Below are 18,624 nucleotides of genomic sequence, written 5' to 3'. Positions count from 1 at the left end.
CTGATTGAAATCAATGGAGGGATGTACTGATTCGACGCATTAGGAAGAAGAAGAAGGAGTAGTGATATGAGTAAGGTGGCTTTACCTGGGCTTACAAAGGTTATAATCTAGAAGTCTGGAGGTAGAGATGCCCCAGGAGAAGTTCAGAAATATGGTTCATGTAAGTCAACTGTGATAAATGGGTAAGAGGAGCAAAGAGATACAGGGATTCAGAAGTGGGTGAAATCATCTCTGGCTGGGGAAACTGAGACATGCTTCCGTGAGGGGACGGGCACTCGCCATGGCTTTGGGGGCGTTTCCACGTCCCTATATGAGCCCCGAAGTCCCGTGTTTACATGGCTCCTGCTGACCTTAGATGCCTGCCTATCTGGACGGTCAAAGAAGAGTTCCACTGATGCTGCTGTCCTTGTAAACAGCATGTGACACCAATCAACAACAGCTTCACGGCCCTCCTCTTCTCCAAGCTTGATTTCATAATCTCTCCAACATGCCTGATCTCCCTCCACTGGTCCAAGAAGTGATGCATTCAAGGTCCCTCCCTACCTTGGGGGCAGCATATTGGCTCCGGCTGGATATGTGCGAGATCAGCTACTAGTCACCGTTGTCCGGCTGTGGCCGGGCCTTTCTGATCACAGCCGTCAGGCTAATGTGTTATTCTCTGTGTTTACAGAAAAATTTGTTTCACTCTTTGAAGAAGTTAGAATTACTTTAAAAAGTGTTTATGAGCTGCAGTAACTATATAAACTATGAAACACATTGTGGGGTTTTTTCCCCTAGTTTCACAAAGGAGTCAGGGGAGGACTCATCTGTTTAGTAAGAAATATTTTGCTCATTAGCTGGTGACATCATTGCCCTCTGAAATTAGGAGATTTTTGTCAGCATATGGAAAAAAAGATGAAATTCCATTCTTCTCCCAGAGGTACAGTGTAACACTGAAATAATCTCTCTGGCAGTTTCAAAATTAACTAGTTGTCACCAGATTTGAAGAAGAAGGAGGAGACAGAGGAGGAGAAGATAATTACATGATACTCATACTTGTAAAAAGTACGTGAAAATTTGAGGTAATGTTACCATCCCCGAGAGGCAAAGGCTTGTCAGCACTTAATTCACTTAAAGAAACGGTTTAAAAAACTAACTACAGAACCAAAGGAACAGCAAAGGGATGCTACATTCCACAATAAACTCTACTCTTCTTCTTATAACTCATGAACTCTGAATTGCTTTTAATCACCCCCCAAATAACGTTGCTACTTTCCCTATAAGGAATGAGAAAAATATAAGACCTCAGGAGTCCTACAGCCACGTCTAGGGAGACTTGAATAACAAGTAAGCACACCCATCCCAATTCTGCAAGTTTCCATGAACCGGAGAAAATGCCTTTCCTTCTCCTGAAAGGAGCTGGGGGAGGAGAGAGGTTAAGTGAAAGGAAAAGAACCAACTTCCCCTTCACTCTGTAAATCTTTGGGAGATTTTACTGCTTGAGATGATGTCACCCCGCCCATAGGTCAGAGAACACTGCTGTTCATATAGAATAGGTGAGTTGAGAAAAAAAAGAAGTTAGGGGAAGGCAGTCAACTCTACAGGTCCCTCTGTAAAGAGTGGGGGAGTGTTACCCAAAACAAATCTATGGTGTCAGCACACTAAGAACTAAAGCAAAACACCAAACCCACTCATCCCCAAGTATATTCGATTCTCACATAGCCCATGCCATGGAAAAAGGATGATTCAGAACAGGACTGCCAAGTAGGGCAATTATATATGCTTTTGAGGCTCTAGTTTCTGGAGCTGATGGAAGTTTTCATCTCAGAAGCGCTAAGTCTCCCAAGAGATTGGGTGGTGCTTGCAAAGTCACATTACTTTTATGGCATCTTAGACTGACTGATTCATGGATCAGGCACGACGATTCTTGGACAAGGCTGCCAACAACCTTGCCTAGGCACGTGACGATGTAGGAATACAGAGAACTGATGGAGCCTGCGAGGCAACGGAGGGAAGGTGCGGACACCAAGTTCTTCCCTCCAACCCAAACTCGGGCTACTGATCAGCACGGGCCTCTGTTGAAGACGGAGGCAGGTGGGCCGAAGGGTAGGTCCCAGAGTCACGACCTATGTGTGACCTTAACACACTTCTCCTTATGTTTGTAGAATGAATAATGAGCAAATTTACTTCCAAATAGAAGACAGCTTAGCTTGTCTTTGCGTTTCTATAAACACAGAGAAAAACACATTAACCCGATGGCTGCGATCAGGAGGCCCCAACTGATTCACTGGCTTAGAAAATGAATCGATTAGAGCGAGAAAAATTGTCTGTGGTCATCTAACTGGCAAAACAATCAGGTCATGACGACTGCTGAAAACTAAACCACAGAATATCCTTCCCACAACTAACAATATGAGCGATAGGGTCCTGCAAAACACTATTACTAAAAACTGGAAAAGCACTCCACCAAGAGCACCCAAACAAAAGCATATAACCTAATATATTAAACTTTAGAACTCCCTGATCAAGCTAAGAAAAACATTCCTGAAGACCCACAGAAAAGGAAGCAAGCTGTGTGGCCTTCTTTATCTTTTTCGGATCTAAGAGCAGCAGAAATTGCTTCAGGAGAGTAATGAGTGAAAAGATGGAAAGTCAATGGTAAGGCTGATCCTGATTGAAATGAAGCCTCTAGAAATTCACCAGGAATTGGAGGAATAAATTAAAGACAGACTGGCTCTGGCGTACCCATTCCCCACCCTTAAGCAAGCAACATGAACAGTGATGCAGCACATTTATCAAACTCTTAGGAGAGAGAAAGCCGAGCCTGGTATCCCAATGAAGACCACATTCCACGTCAGATGGGTTTTCCCACTTCCCCAGCTATTACATTAGGCTACAGCAACAACAAACATGAATGGATCACAAAATAAAGGAAGGAAAACACTCCACTGTCTGAGAGCATGGCAAACAGGTCAAAAAGTAATCTTCATTATATCAGCACAAACAGAAAATGTGACCTGAGCTACCCAAGCATGATCAAAGTGAAAAGAAATGCATGAGAACTACTCAAACAAATTATAACAGGGGGGAAAAAAGAGAGAGAGAGAAAAAAGGCATGGACAAACACAATGATTCTATCTTTTGATCCCATCTGTCTATCAGAAGAAAATATAACTCAAGGAACAGGAAGAAATCCCTAACAGTTGCTTCTCTCTATAAAATAATTAAAGAATAACATGAATTCTATTAAATGAGACCTCAAAGACAAGATGAAAAACACGAATGATATAAATTTTAAAACTGCAATCATATATGGAAGCAACCTAAATGTCCATTGACAGAGGAACAGACAAAGAAGATGTGGCATATATATATATATATATACACACACACACACACACACACACACACACACACACACACGCACGCACACTGTGGAATACTACTCAGCCATAAAAAAGAATGAAATAATGCCATTTGCAGCAACACAGATGGACCTAGAAATTATCATATTAAGTGAAGTAAGTCAGACAGAGAAAGACAAATATCATATGATATCACTTATATGTGGAATCTTAAAAAATGATACAAATGAACTTATTTACAAAACAGAATCACAGACACAGAAAACAAACTTATTGTTACCAAAGGGGAAAGGGGTGGGGGTGATAAATCAGGAGTTTGGGATTAACAGATACACACGGCTAGGTATAAAACAGATAACCAACAAGGACCTACTGTATAGCACAGGGATCTATATTCAACACCTTACAATAAGCTATAATGGACAAGAATCCGAAAATGTGTGTATGTGTGTAACTGAATCACTTTGCTGTACACCTGAAACTAACATAACTTTAAAATCAACTGTACTTCAATTAAAAACAAAACAAACTGCAGTCATAAGGAACCAAACAACCTATTACAGAGCCAATTTATAAATAAGAACGAGCAAAGAAAAGAATCAGTACCGTATTAGTCAAGATGTTGATACTGAGAAAAACTTTATTATTTAAATCCATTTTCTCATACGACCCAAGCTTGAAGATTTACCCACCTATTCACCTAAAGCCACTGGCCTTGCTGCTCCTTCTACCTAACAGGTTTCTCTTCCTCCTCCTGGTGAACTCGTGCTCAGTTTCAGTCACCTTCACTGCGCTTTCCACACTTTCCTCACCGGGGCTTAATGGACTTTCTGTGTGTATTTCACACACTAGGTAGAAATATTCCAATTAGGGCCCCAACCATGCTATCCACTTGTCTGTCTCTTCTTCTCAAATATAAACTCCTGTGTATAGGGACTGACCTATAGTCGGTACTCAGCAATGTTTACACAATGAATGAGTAAAAGAATGTTCAAGATGGCATTCTTTCACCTATACTCTGGCTCAAAAGCACAGGGCAAGGGCTTCCCTGGTGGCGCAGTGGCTGAGAGTCCGCCTGCCGATGCAGGGGACACGGGTTCGTGCCCCGGTCTGGGAGGATCCCACATGCCGTGGGCCATGGCCGCTGCGCCTGCGCGTCCGGAGCCTGTGCTCCGCAACGGGAGAGGCCACAGCAGTGAGAGGCCTGCGTAACGCAAACAAAACAAAACAAACAAACAAAAAAACCACAGGGCAAGAAGTGTCCTTGTAGGAACTAATTATGCAATGTTATGAGAATTATACTAGTAATAGTACAATCAACAAGGGATGAGAGAGGGTGTGGTGTGATACGAAGACGGAAAGGAAAAGGGACAGAGAAGAGAATAAAGGGATATTTCTACAGAAATTATTCTGTGAATAATTAGAATTTGAATTAGAATTTGGTTGTGTTAAAATATTGCTTTCTAGATGAATGTCCTTGACTGGGTGTGGTTCTAAGAGTTTTGATAGAGTGACTTACAGTTCCAATGGACTCTGAACAAGTGATAGGCAGTCCATGACGTCAATAGGTTGGCTTAGGCTGGAAGTGGCCCTCAGTCTGGATCTGACTCATGAACCATGATGGGACCAGGGTCTCTCTCCAACTCATCCATTATATAAGATTTGGTACCAGGGCAAATGATTTAATGAGGAATTAACATGTGATGAATCACTGTCATTAAACAAGTAATGGAAATCCTCTCTTACACCAAGCTCCCTAAGGTTCATCCCAAAAGTGAAGTAAGAAATTGGCATTGCAAATCTAAATGCCAATCCTTAACCCACCTTATATTACAAATATCTGTATTTAGATATAATCAGCTAGGTAGGGTAAATGTCGTTGATCCTGTTTGGTATTTACGTATTCGTTTGGACAAATGAGATTGCTATTTTTAAGGTCAAAAGCTAATATTTCCAGTTCACGTGGTTCGACCTAATAAAAGAAACAACAGGGAAGTCCCTGGCAGTCCAGTGGTTAGGACTCCACACTCTCACCGCCGAGGGCCCAGGTTCATTCCCTGGTCAGGGAACTATGATCTCGCAAGCCACACGGTGCACCCAAAAAATTTAAAAATGAAAGAAAGAAAGAAAGATGAAGCTGAGGGTGACAGTAAAATCTTAAAAAGAAGAAAAAAAAAAGAAAAGAAATAACAGACCAGAATGTGCCCAAAAACTAACTTAAATTTTTTAAATGATAACAACAGGTTACATAACCCTCAGATTATATTGTATCTGGATATTTTATCATTGTTTACTTTTGTTCACGTGGCCCTTGATGTGTTGAGGAGGGTGTGCAGGCAGCATCCTCAACTCCCTGTGACCATACAAACCAGTGAAGACAGACGTGTACTGACCTGGCTGGTTTGCCAGCTGCAAAGAGCCAAATTTCCAACTATTTCTGGGCCTGCTGTAAGAGCACCCCCCAACGTTAACAGGCGTGGAAACGCACACCCACGTGCTCAATGAGACGGCCTCATGGTCACTATATGGCCCTAGATCATTTCAATACAATGAGCATTTACTTTTCCCAAACAGTAATCCTAAGGCCTCATATGTTACTGAAATCGTACCAGACCCGTTCCTAAGCCCACAGACACTTACACCTTCTGAAACAGAAAATAAACTGATCGTGTGTTTGGTAGAAACATAACCAATTAAACACACGCTATTTACATTAAGCTTGTTCTGACAACTCCAGTCTGTCTGCCGTAATACGCAAAAGCAGAGGCGCTGCTGCCATGTTAATGGCATGTACAAAAATAAAACTTTTGACGGGAACTCCAGTATTTTAAGAATGACAGTTAATGGCAAGGTAGAAGATCGTCACATAAAGCAACAGAGGCTGGCGTTCTCTGAGTATTTACTTGGTGCCATTTAATCCTTGCAGCACCCGTGTGAGGTAGATACACTCGGCCCAAGTTTTGAGGCACAAAGAGATGAAACAACTTGCCCTCAGATGCAGAGCTAATAGGTGGCAGAGCTAGGATCTGGACCCAAAGTCTGACTCACATCTGTGAGCTTTAACCAGCCCCCTCACTGGGCAAATGCCTGGCTTTCTCAAGGCCAGAGCCTCCTTCCTGTCTAACTTTGTTTAAAGATGATGATCTCAAGGGACTGACAGCAAACACACGCCTCCAACTTTGGCCCTTCTCACAGGGACAAGGCCGGGGAGAGAGGGTGGTGTGGAATAAATGACAAGAAGTCATCTAAGCAGTGGTTCTTGGTCAGCTTATGTCCAGTGAGAGCAAAAGTCATCTTTCTCACAAGACTTTGTTTTTTTGTCTCTAGTCTCTCCATAAGCTACAGGTCTAAAGAATCATTACGTCTACTCTTCTGAAGAGAGTTTTACTATGTCTCTATGTTACTATCATTTTCATTTCAAAATTACTTTTGTTAAAATTAAGAGGAATATTGCTTCCTCTTCCCACCCAGCCAAATAAAAAAGAAATTTGTAGAAGGTATCTATGAAAGTCTGAATAATCATCTCAAGGCTTCAAGTACGCATTAGAAGACCTGAATCAATAAGAGTTATCTTTGCCATAGTTACATTTAGAAAGATTTAGAAAAGTGTTCCTTTTTTGGACACAGTGTAACGTAGCATGGTATGAACATGCTAGCCCAAGCAAACAGGGTGAAAAAGCCCTCTGGCAAATGACCGCTAGGCCATACTTTTGCTCTTTCTCCTGCTCAAATCAGAAGTCAAATGAGTTGAATAAAGCTCTTCCTCTGTTCAAGAAATAAAGAGCCGGGCTTCCCTGGTGGCGCAGTGGTTGAGAGTCCATCTGCCGATGCAGGGGACATGGGTTCGTGCCCCGGTCTGGGAAGATCCCACACGCCACGGAGCGGCTGGGCCCGTGAGCCATGGCCGCTGCGCCTGCGCGTCCGGAGCCTGTGCTCCGCAACGGGAGAGACCACAACAGTGAGAGGCCCGCGTATCGGAAAAAAAGAAATAAAGAGCCAAAGCACACATCCAACCATGTTGTATTTAAGCCTAGCTAGTATAAGAATTAAAGTTACAACAAGCACAACCATTTTCTAGCCATAAATCAAAACTTACCTTGCCAGTGAGAACCTTTTCAGCTGAAACTCATATGTTGTTTTGAAAAAAAATCCTTTTTAGGAAGAGAGATTCAAGGAAAACATATCAACACGATTAAAAGCAAACAGTAACTTACATTCAGTAACGTAAGTTATTTTTATGCTTGGAATCTATTCTCTCTTAAATTTCCTTATAAAACCAATAATATAAGAGCAGAAAGACAGTAGAAAGGTCAACCATTTACATAAAGATACCTTTACTGGACCTATAATGTCAACTTTAATACTAAGGTCTATGTGAATCTTCACATAGTTTATGCATCCAATAAATATTTACTCAAAGTCAGCAAAAATATGAAAATTTTATTTTTAAAAAATCGCTGGTACTATCTATGGGTGGAAGACAATTCTGTAAATTCATCATGTGTTGTCATTAAAAAAATGACAATGTTGTTTGGGAATCGGATTTCCCCAAACAACAAAGCTAATAATATTGGTTTCTATCTTCCTTTAACACTTTTGCAATATAAAAATAAAACTTCTGATAAACTTACAGGCATTGTCTAGAAGTTCACCCTAGTAAAAGAAACCTATTCAAAATAAGAATTATTTTCACTTTCTTAATTATATTTAAGAATAGCCAGGTTTTAAAAAATCCGGTTCAATCCAGAGTCCTGGACTTTAAAAAGAGCACCTTGCATTTACAGGCGTCTCTTGGACAAGCAGAAGCATTGTTCTGCCCCCAAAAGGAACACCCCATGAGCATGAGCTCTGTTCTCTGACCACATTCTGTATCAAATGATTAAACTGTCCACCTTTTCTTTGGCCACAATAGAAATTAGGCCATTCACCCCAAGAACCACTAAAAAAGTAATTTTGTGGAATGCTCTCCTTGCCTTCAGCACACTATCTTTTAGAAAGTTCTAGATTAGACTAAGGCTATAGCAACCTCTTCTTCCAAAACAACAGACCTGAATCTTCTGGCTGCAAGACAATGGCTGTAATTGAGGCAGGTGAAATGACTCAGAAAAGCCTCAGTAAAAACCATCTGCTGGTGAGGGCCAAGTTTATGGTTTATAATTTTAGAAAGCCCCCAAAAGACTTAACAGCCTTGCATCATGCCAACAATATGGGGATATTTTAGTTGTGACCTTGAAAGTCTTCAGTCAGGGAAACACCTGAAATAGTATTTTGTAAAAAGTGGAAGAAATGACCACCTGATGTTGTGTCTCTGTTACCCCAAATCTGGACGCAGTTCAACCACATGGCTCCCCAGGTTAGTGGCAAAGCTATATTCAGAACTAGAATGAAAGGTTATGCAGAGATGAACATATGGATGTAAGGTATTATTAGAACACCACAGTGATAACAGCACTCTTTGCACAAATACTTCCCAACTCTAAATTTCCCCAAATGTAAAAGTGATCAGTTATGGGGCTTCCCTGGTGGCGCAGTGGTTGAGAGTCCGCCTGCCGAAGCAGGGGACGCGGGTTCGTGCCCCGGTCCGGGAAGATCCCACGTGCTGCGGAGCGGCTGGGCCCGTGAGCCATGGCCGCTGGGCCTGCGCGTCCGGAGCCTGTGCTCCGCAATGGGAGAGGCCACAACGGTGAGAGGCCCGTGTACCGCAAAAAAAAAAAAAAAAAAAAAAAAAGTGATCAATTATGAAACGATGACTTGCTTTACAAAATAATTCACTTCACAAAACATTTCACCATACTTGCTTCACCCTGGTAAGGAGCTCCAGATACAGAAACATAATTCCAACTTTTTCTGGAACATGGTTTGTATGAAGTGAAACAATTGAACGCGACCAAAATAGATGTCTGCAATGGACTCTAAGAGCTCTGGTGCTTTACTGTCCGTGTTGTTGCTTTAATATTTCTTTATATATTATATATTTTTAAAAATAATTTGAATAGCATCATAATCAAATAATTTACAATTTGCCATTTTTCGGAAATACTGCAAGTATTTCAGGTACAGATCACCAACTCTTACCTACCACTTTTGTAAAAACAAAAACTATGATTTACTAAAATGTACACCTTGAGTAAAAAAACTTTAAACCCCAGTAAGATAGAGAGCACAATTTCTTTAAACATTTTCTTAATCAGAAGGTAAACTGAACCTCAATGCACAAAGCTGAAAGCTTAAAATGAGAACTCTTACGATCTTTCCCCTGTAGGAGGTGAAGGAAAACGAAAGTTACTAAAATAAAATGAAAAATATTAAAATAAACGTTCAGATGTTTAACAAGGAATCCAGTTAAGTACTCGACCAGAAATTCTTCTTAAAAACTAACACTCACAACAGAAGTTTGCTATTAATGAAAAACAGCAGAGAACAGATTCCCCTCTGGCAAAGAGAAAGCTATTTTTCACTTCCCCTGGTAACTATCTTTAGTACTTTATACTCTTGGAAACTGAGAATGTGAATATGGATTTATTGTGAAGCAACATGCAATTATCGAATGCCAGTTCTGGGGGTGGGGGAAGCCTATGAATCAATGCAAATGAAACCCTAAAGCACGACAGGCATCAATATAGGCATTGAGGTCTGGTGACAAAGGCCTTATGATCTCTGCAACTTTCATGGCCTGGGCATTCCCCACTATGGCCAGTGAGCTATTTGCATCTCAGTATAGAAAAGAATCGATAGCAAGCTGAAAAGCCCTGGCCCTCGCACAAAAGATAATCAAAGCACCGAACCCAAGGCAGCTGGAGTAGGACACAGTGGGAATTATCTGAAATTAATTACCCTGCTAGTAGGCAAATGGAGCATCAGTAAGAAGGAATATTTTGGATGGAGTTTCTTGCTGAGTCTCCAGGAAAACATGGGACAGACTAAAGTCAGGGTAAGAGGGGCAAGTGTCACGTACATCGGGATCACAATCAAGTACAAGCAAACTTCGGTGCCAACGGTTCATTACCACGCAGCGATGAGGAGCGTGACTGAACATGGGTGTGGGTTGTTTGCACAAAGGCAGCTAGCAAAATACACAGAGTAAACAGCCTTTCTTCAGAAAACTCTCTCCACTGCTGACTAGACTGTCTTCACCTACATCTTTCAGCAAAAAGACAAGTCATTCTAGAGCTTCTGGGAAATTGTGCAGGAAGTGGAAGGAACATATGGTACCCCTGGCCCTCCCTCCAACTAGGAAAGGCTGAGCTTATTTTCGAGCCATCTATGAAGGAACAGCTTGTAAGGGGTTAATAATGTAACCATGTACGTGAGTCTGTGTGAGCATGTGTGAGGCTACTTTTAACCTCTGCACTGCAGGGTAAACTCCACTGGGGCGGGGCCTCTCTCTCTCCTTCACCTTTGTAACCTGGATCCCTAGCATGAAGCCTAGCACATAGCAAGCGCCCTGCAGAGGCTCCACGGATGCCTCCTAAGTGAACGAAGAAATGCTCAAGAGAACGAATGCCCAACTTTTAAGAAGTACCCACTTCATTCTGTCAGCTGGTATCAAGGCGATGGTTGTGAGTTACCCTCTGAAAGGGGTTCAACAAACCAATACTTAATACAATACTTTCTTAGCAGCTTGTTCGAAATGCCTACAGTACTCTATTTAGAGTAACTTTCTCCTAAATGAGATCAGCCTCTCTCCTTACCATCTAAGTATGTGAGGTTTTACTACAGGCCTGTTTCTCCGAATGGAGAGTCTTGTAACCTCTCCCTTGACTCAGATGCTATTAATCAGGACAGTATCCAGTGAGACGGACACTAAAAGACCCACTATGGACAACTGAGGCTATGTGTTCTCCCCCCGAGTTGGGTTTGAATCACATCAGTCCTGAGTTACGCTATTTATTCTTCATGATTCTTTGGATTCATGATTTACATTTATATTATGTTAGAACTAGGGGATAAGAGACCCCAAAAGGCACAGCGAAAACCATGGACATGGTTCCTTTGATTACCTCATAGTCCCAGGACATGCTGCTGGCTAGCACATGACACATTTATTATTATAAATGGTAACGTCTCAGTCCCCTCCACACAAAAGCAAACCAAGCAGAGCTTTCAAATTAATAATCCTTTGGGTTTTTTGTTTATTTGTTTGTTTGTTTTAGCTGCAATGGAATCTGGTGTTTGATTCAGGAAATCAGGGACGAGAAGGTAGTGGGAGGGTTATATTTACTAATGATATGCCATCATTTGTTACTTAGATGCAGAGAAGTGTAAAGACTGAGTAGTCTATAGTCTCAAGACATAAAACATGCTCTTAAAGCAGCCAGGAAGGATGACCATTCAAATGCAAGTTTGTTCACTGAGTATTTCTCAAGCGGGCTACATGAGCTGAACGCTGAGTTAGGCACTCACTGGAGACACAAAGATAATACGGCTGCCTTTCTTGCTCAAGGAGCTCACAATTTCCGATTGAAATATATACAATTAATTCTGATACTCCAGGACAGCTGTTAGGTTTCATGTAGCAAGCTAGTTTAACAAAGCACAGAACAGGAAGCTATAAAAATACACTTGAGGACGCTAAAGTTTCAGAGGAGGTGGCAGTTGGACTTCACCTTGAAAGATGCATAGATTTTTACCTGGAAAAATTTGCAGGAAGACATTTTAGGTAGAGGAAATGCAGAAATTAAAGCAGAGAATGTGAAAATACAAAGTATGATCAGTAAGGCCTTCAGGGTCCAATGTGGATGGCGTGGAGACCTACTGGAGCAAGGGGTGACAGATGGTAGTAGAGAAATTGATTAAAGCCAGATCACAGAGGGTCCTGAGTGCGCCAAGAAGTTTGGAATTTATCTTGTAAAAACGGAAAACCATCAGGCTTTTCTGAAACACACGAATGTAAGAAGAGAGGTATGTTTTGGAAAGATGACTGGCTGTATGGAGCACTGACAAGAGAAAACAAGAGTCTAAAGAAATGGAGGTAGAGTTGCTTCCAGACTTTAAGGAAGAGAGGACCTAACAAACAAAACAACTGCATAGTAGCTACAAACTACTCAAATGAACAAAATCTTGAAAACAAACAAAAAAATTGCATAATAGATGAAAAAGTTTAACTCCCTCCATTCTCACTCCACACAGTTTGATGATAGCACCATGAAACGTCTATTCGAAACTCTGGAATTCTAATTCCTATGATCCTGGTAGAACTCCTGAGAAGAAATATTTTGGTCACATTAAAATAGCATGAATAATAAACTGGAAAAGAAGAAGAAAAATCGCCTCTATTCACAGGTGACATGGTCTTATATGTAGAAAACGCTAAAGATTTTACACACACACACGTTAGAGATAATAAAGAAATTCAGCAAAGTTGCAGGATACAAAATCAACACAGGAAAATCAGTTCCATCTTTATATACTGGCAATAAAAATTTCAAAAAAGAAATCAAGTAAACAATTTCATTTTATAATAGCATCAAAAAAATAAAATACTTAAAAATAAACCTAACCAAGGAGACAAGACTTGTACACTGAAAACTACAAAACAATGCTGAAAGAAATTCAAGAAGACATAAATAAATGGAAGAATAGCTGTGTTCATGGATTGGAAGACTTCATGTTAAGATGACAATACTACCCAAATCAATCTACAGGTCCAATAAAATCCCTATCAAAATCTCATGGCACTTTTCACAGAAATAGAAAAACCCATCCTAAAATTCATATGGAATCTCAAGGGACCTTAATAGCTAAAACAACCTGAAAAGGAAGAACCAAGTTGGAGGGCTCACACCTCCCAATTTCAAACCTTACTATAAAGTTATCTTAATCAAAACTGTATGATGCCTGTAAAGGAAAGACATATAAACCAAAGAAATAAAATAAGAGAGCCCAGAAATAAATCCTCACATATATGGTCAATTAATTTTCAAAAAGGGTGCTAAGATCATTCAATGGGGGAAAGGACAGTCTTTTCAACAAGTGGTTCTGGGAAAACAAGGTATCTACCCACAAAAGAATGAGGTTGGACCCATATGTTATATTATATACAAACATTAACTTAAAATGGGTCATAGACTTAAGCTTAAAAGCTAAAACTATAAACTCTTAAAAGAAAATATAGGAGAAAATCTTCACAACAATGGATATGGCAATGATTTCTTAGTTATGACACCAAAAACAAATGTAAATTGGACTTCAAAATTTAAAACTTTCCTGCCTCAAAGGATGCTATCAAGAGAGTAAAAAGGCAACTCATAGAATAGGAGAAAATATTTACAAGTCATGTACCTGATACAGGATTCCAGACTCTATAAAGAACTCCTACAACTCAACAACCAACAACAAAACAAAAAACCCAATTCAACAATGGGCAAATAACTTGAATAAACACTTCTCTGAGCAATGTATAAAAATGGCTAAGCACATAAAAAGATGCTAAACATCATTAGACACTACAGAAAGCAAACCTAAACCACAAGGATATCATTTTATACCCATCAGGATGACTAGTTTCAAAAATGGGAAAATCACAAGTGTCGGTGAGGAAGCAGAGAAATTGGAACTTTCACGCAGCTGTCAGGAATGTAAAATGGTATAGCCACTGTGGAAAACAGTATAGCAGATCCTCACAAAGTTAAACATAGAATTACCGTATAATCCAGAAATTCTACTCCTAGGTATATACGGAAAGGATTTGACAGCAAGGATTCACACAGATACTTGTATACCAATGTTCATAACAGCAATATTCACAATAGCCAAAAAGGAGAAACACCCAAGTGTCTATCAACAGATGAATAATTAAACAAAATGTGGTATATATGTGCAGTGGAATATTGTTCATCCATAAAAAGGAATGAAGTTCTAGTATAGCTGTAATGTGGACGAGAGTCTTGAAAACATGGTGCTAAGTGAAATAAACCAGACATAAAAGGGAAAATATTGTATGATTTTCCTTATATAAAGTCCCTGGACTAGTCAATTTCATAGAGACAAGAAGCAAACTGTGGTTGCCAGGAGTTGGGGAAGGTGAGGCGAGAATGGAGAGTTATTGTTTAATGGTTATGGAATATCTGTTTCAGATGATGGACAAGTTCAGGAAGTGGATTGTGAAGATGGTTGTACAGCAAAGTGTATGTACTTAATGCCACTGAACTGAACACTTAAAATGCTTATAATGGTAAAATTTAAGTTGTGTCTACTTTACTTCAATTAAGAAAAAGAAAAAACCAGCAGGAATAGAGCTGTCCCAGCTACCAGGTAAAGAAAAGAATAACATGTCAGAAGAGACACCTCTTTCCAGATCCAGGTGGGAGTTGGTGACTGCAAAAAGAAGTGTAAAGGCTGAAACTGTGTAGGCTGTCCCTTTTTAGTAGGAGTGGTTAAGATGCTCAAAGAGACAGCAAACTTACATTGCAGTTTGATGAGCCATCGAATGGTGGGTAAGAACCATCTGGCCAGTCAGCAGGGTCCAAGGCAGCTGACTGCCGGTGCTGGGCCTCATACTCCTTGAGCTGCAACAAGAGAAAATGGAAGATTGAAATGGAAATGATGGCCAAGGCTGTCTACCAAGCAGCAGAATGAATCCTTTGGGCACCTTCTTCACAACACTGTTGGTGAACTAAGTGCCAGCCAAAGACAAGGGGCACCCAAATGAAAGGAGAAACACGTCCTCCCCTGCAGGTTTCCATCTAAATCACGCCAAGAGACACAACGGACTCTCTGTATTCTGTGTTCCACAAAGAACCTTGATTTTCCTTCTCCAACATCGTCCAACATCAAAACACCTTTCTCAGTTCAATTATAAGTTCGATAACAGAAATTGTCTGTAGTTTGACCTTCGGATTACCTCTGTTTGTGGAAGACAAAATGTGTAGACTAAGGACATTTTAGTAAAACAGAGGTGGAAGCCTGAAACTGATTTTTTAAAATCGCTTGCTTGTTTTGTTCTAGACTGCCTCATGTTACCAGTTCAATGTTATCACCTAACAAATGTTACGGGATTTATTGGGGATCCTGTGGATGAGATGAAAATAGCAGTTAGATATCTAGAATATGTTCAGAGACATTTAAAGTTTGGGCTTAAAAACTAGGTTTCTACTTTTTGAAAAACACAGAAGGACAAAATGAAATATTATAGAAAATTAACAAATTTAACCTAGCAGAATTAGATGAAAGATCTTTCAGAATGGCCAATGTGAGAAGTTCCGGGTGTGTTTTCATAAAATACGTAAAAATTTAACTCTGTGCGTAATACAAATAAGTTGTCCCAGCATTAAAATTCTGTTATAAAACAGTTTTTAGATATGAAGTTAAGACATCGATCAAATCATGTTCCATGAATCAAGACACCAAAAAGCAGATACAATCTGGCCTGACAGCCCAGGAGATGGTGCCAGGACCGTCCTTTTCCACTGGAGCTGTGTGGACGTGGCAATGCCACTCCTCTAGGGAAAAGCAACTTTCCAAAGCATTATTTCTACTATGAAGTTCTTTTCTGTGCATACTTGTGACAGGAAATGGACGAGGGGGAGGCAGACAGTATTGATTAACAGGTAAGGGCTCCCAAATAACTGGAAACCCTTGGGCAAATTACTTAACCTCTCTGTGCCTCAGTTCCTTCACCTGGAAAACGGGATGACAATAAATTATATCACAGGACTATTACCAGAATAAAGTAAGATAATGCAGCAAAGCTCTTAGTATACTGTACCCATGCAACAGACTTTTTATGATGGTATTATTATCACCGTTGTGGTTTCAGATAAAAGAGAGCTCAAAGTTCACATCAACTCCAGGTATTTGAACTTTTGCTATGCAGGTGCTTAATATTATTTTAATCTTTCTAGTATATTAGGGGGATTAATATTGTTCTAATCTCTATAATACATTTAAGTGACATATTAGATAGAATGCTCTTCCTTTCCAGATATATTGGTTTCTGAAGTGCATTATTCTTCCTGTATGATCGAAATAGCTGCCTCTGAAAAAGGGTGTTATCATTTGTTTTCTCAGGGTCTCTGCTCTACTTTTCCTAAAATCTTCATCTTTAGGAAAACAAAACAAATTCCTCACTAGTCAATCATAAACAGACTTAATATTTTTCTTTTGTTATCTGTCCATTTCCATCATTTACGTTGGTGCCTAAGAGTACGTGTGCTTCTTCTTCTTCTTTAAAAAAATTCATGTATTTATTTATTGGCTGCACAGCTTGTGGGATCTTAGTTCCCCGACCAGGGATTGAACCCGAGCCCTCAGCACTGAGAGCGTGGAGTCCTAACCACTGGACTGCCAGGGAATTCCCTGTGTGCTTCTTCTGATAAAGATTCAGATTTGTGCTCTATCCAAATTTACCTTGTTTTTTAATTTCCTAATTTATAAAAAAGAAAACCAGGATCTCTAACAATTTTTTAAAGTGCATTTTACAATGATAAAAACCTGGTTATTGTTTACATATACATTTTTGTATGCCACTCTGCTCCCAAAGACAACTGATGATGTTCATTTGAGAAGCCTTGTGTATTTTAAAGCAAATTTATAGAGTTTTAGTTTAATTCTGGAAGTTTTAAAATAATGACATTTTAAAGTGTGGGTGTGGGTGTCGGTCTGTCTGTCCATCTGTCTACCTTCATACCTTATTTTCCCTAGTCTCATAGTTTTCTCACACTTGAAGTCTATGACATGATTCTTAGAGGAATGAGCATCTGTAGCAGGTTAATGCTTATTCTATCTTAAAGACCTTTATGGAGAGAGATTCTAAAATGTTTCCATTTCTAAGAGCACTTATTATAAAGAACATTTCTATTATATTTAATCTAAATCCCCTCCAGCTGCGATTTCCATTCATTTTCTTTCATGCTCTCCTCAGTAGAGATGAAAACAAAATACTGTGCAGTACATCCTAAAGATGTACTGTCTAATAACCCTTCATATACTTGAAGACAGTGAAAAGGTTCTTTTCTGCTTCTTTTCTGAGATAAATCCTTTCCGATTCCAGCCCAAGAGACTTATTTTAAAAAATCCTCAATCCCTTTGTTGCTCTCCTATGGACTCTCTCCATGAGCCTCTCTAGCTGTCCACATTCCTATGATTGATGCACAATACCTGCTACGAGGAAATAATTTATATAGGTTCTCAGCTCATAATCTTGTGCTCTGGTATACCAGATGCCCAGACTCCCTTTAAAAGACTGTTCTCTGATTTCCCAATTACTGTAGATATGGACTCACATCTATATAACCTTCTCAGGAGAACTATCCGTTGTTGACAGGCGTTGTCGCCCCACAGATGCCTAGAAGGCCGTTCCCTCCTCCCCAATCAGCTTTCGGCCTCTTTTTCTCTGGCAGGACAAACTCTACAGTGCAATTCACCTTCCAGAGCTCCCCGCCCCTCCCTGTGGGATCAGGCTGAGGCTGAGACTAGACTTCTCCTGAAATCACATCTCTGTCCAGCTTCTTCCTCTGCCTCTCCTGCTTCCCTCTCTCACTTACAGGTTTCTTCTGAAAGCTTTTCTTCAATAAACCATGTGCACAAGAATCCACATCTCAGGCTCTGCTTCTAAGGAAACTGATGTAAGACAGCTGGCATTAAGAAAAGTTCACCATGCCAAAACATCAGTCAAGTCAGTGACAAACATCAAGTTTTGCTTTTTTTTTTTTTCTCAAATCCCACAAGGACTTTATTTTGGACTTTCACACAGATAGGACCTTGTGGAATCCAACACATATTTATCAGGTGGATAAATACATAATATTTAGTAATTAGATCAAATTACATGAGCAAGTGTTTAGTATCAATATTGATACATTATTTTTTAGGGAACATGATTATTAAATCATGGTCATAAATCTCTCTCAAATTCCTTAGACACTGCTTCCAGTTAAAATGTCAAAGGACATATTTTTCAACAACATAGCTCCATCGTGGCTGAGTGCCATCATACCAAAACAATAGTGTTCTCCTTTATGCAAAGCTTTAAAAGTGAGTTTATTCCTTACCCTACCAATCTCACATACACCACATAAATTACCCAGATAAATTAATAACCTGTAGCTTCCAAGTGTCTCATGGGCTTTCTATACCTTGCAGAACTAGTCCAACATTTGAATACCCTGAACTTACTCACCAAGAGCTATGACCAGTTTTAAAATTAGCACCTGTAAATTGTGTTGTCTAGAATACGCTAATACTCTAGATCCCCCTAAACAATTTTTTTAACCAGTGTGCTGGACTCCTTAAAGCATACAGAATAAGTAACCATCATAAAACCATTAGAAAATGCTTGAAA

At 39.9% G+C, this 18,624-nt stretch overlaps 1 protein-coding gene across 11 annotated transcripts in view; it reads right to left on the bottom strand.

Moving 5' to 3' along the window:
* SASH1 (SAM and SH3 domain containing 1) overlaps positions 1 to 18,624 on the bottom strand; it is a 668,710-nt gene that overhangs the window by 46,728 nt on the left and 603,358 nt on the right. For all 11 annotated transcript variants that reach the window (XM_067010989.1, XM_067010984.1, XM_059083442.2 and 8 more), the window contains one exon: positions 14,750 to 14,851. In XM_067010989.1, the coding sequence (XP_066867090.1) occupies positions 14,750 to 14,851 (102 nt within the window). The remainder of the gene's footprint in view (positions 1 to 14,749; positions 14,852 to 18,624) is intronic.

The sequence above is a fragment of the Kogia breviceps genome, chromosome 13 (assembly GCF_026419965.1).
Source record: "Kogia breviceps isolate mKogBre1 chromosome 13, mKogBre1 haplotype 1, whole genome shotgun sequence".
Classification (NCBI taxonomy): domain Eukaryota; kingdom Metazoa; phylum Chordata; class Mammalia; order Artiodactyla; family Physeteridae; genus Kogia; species Kogia breviceps.
Note: the sequence above shows the minus strand (reverse complement) of the source record. Positions and strands in the feature narration are given on the sequence as shown.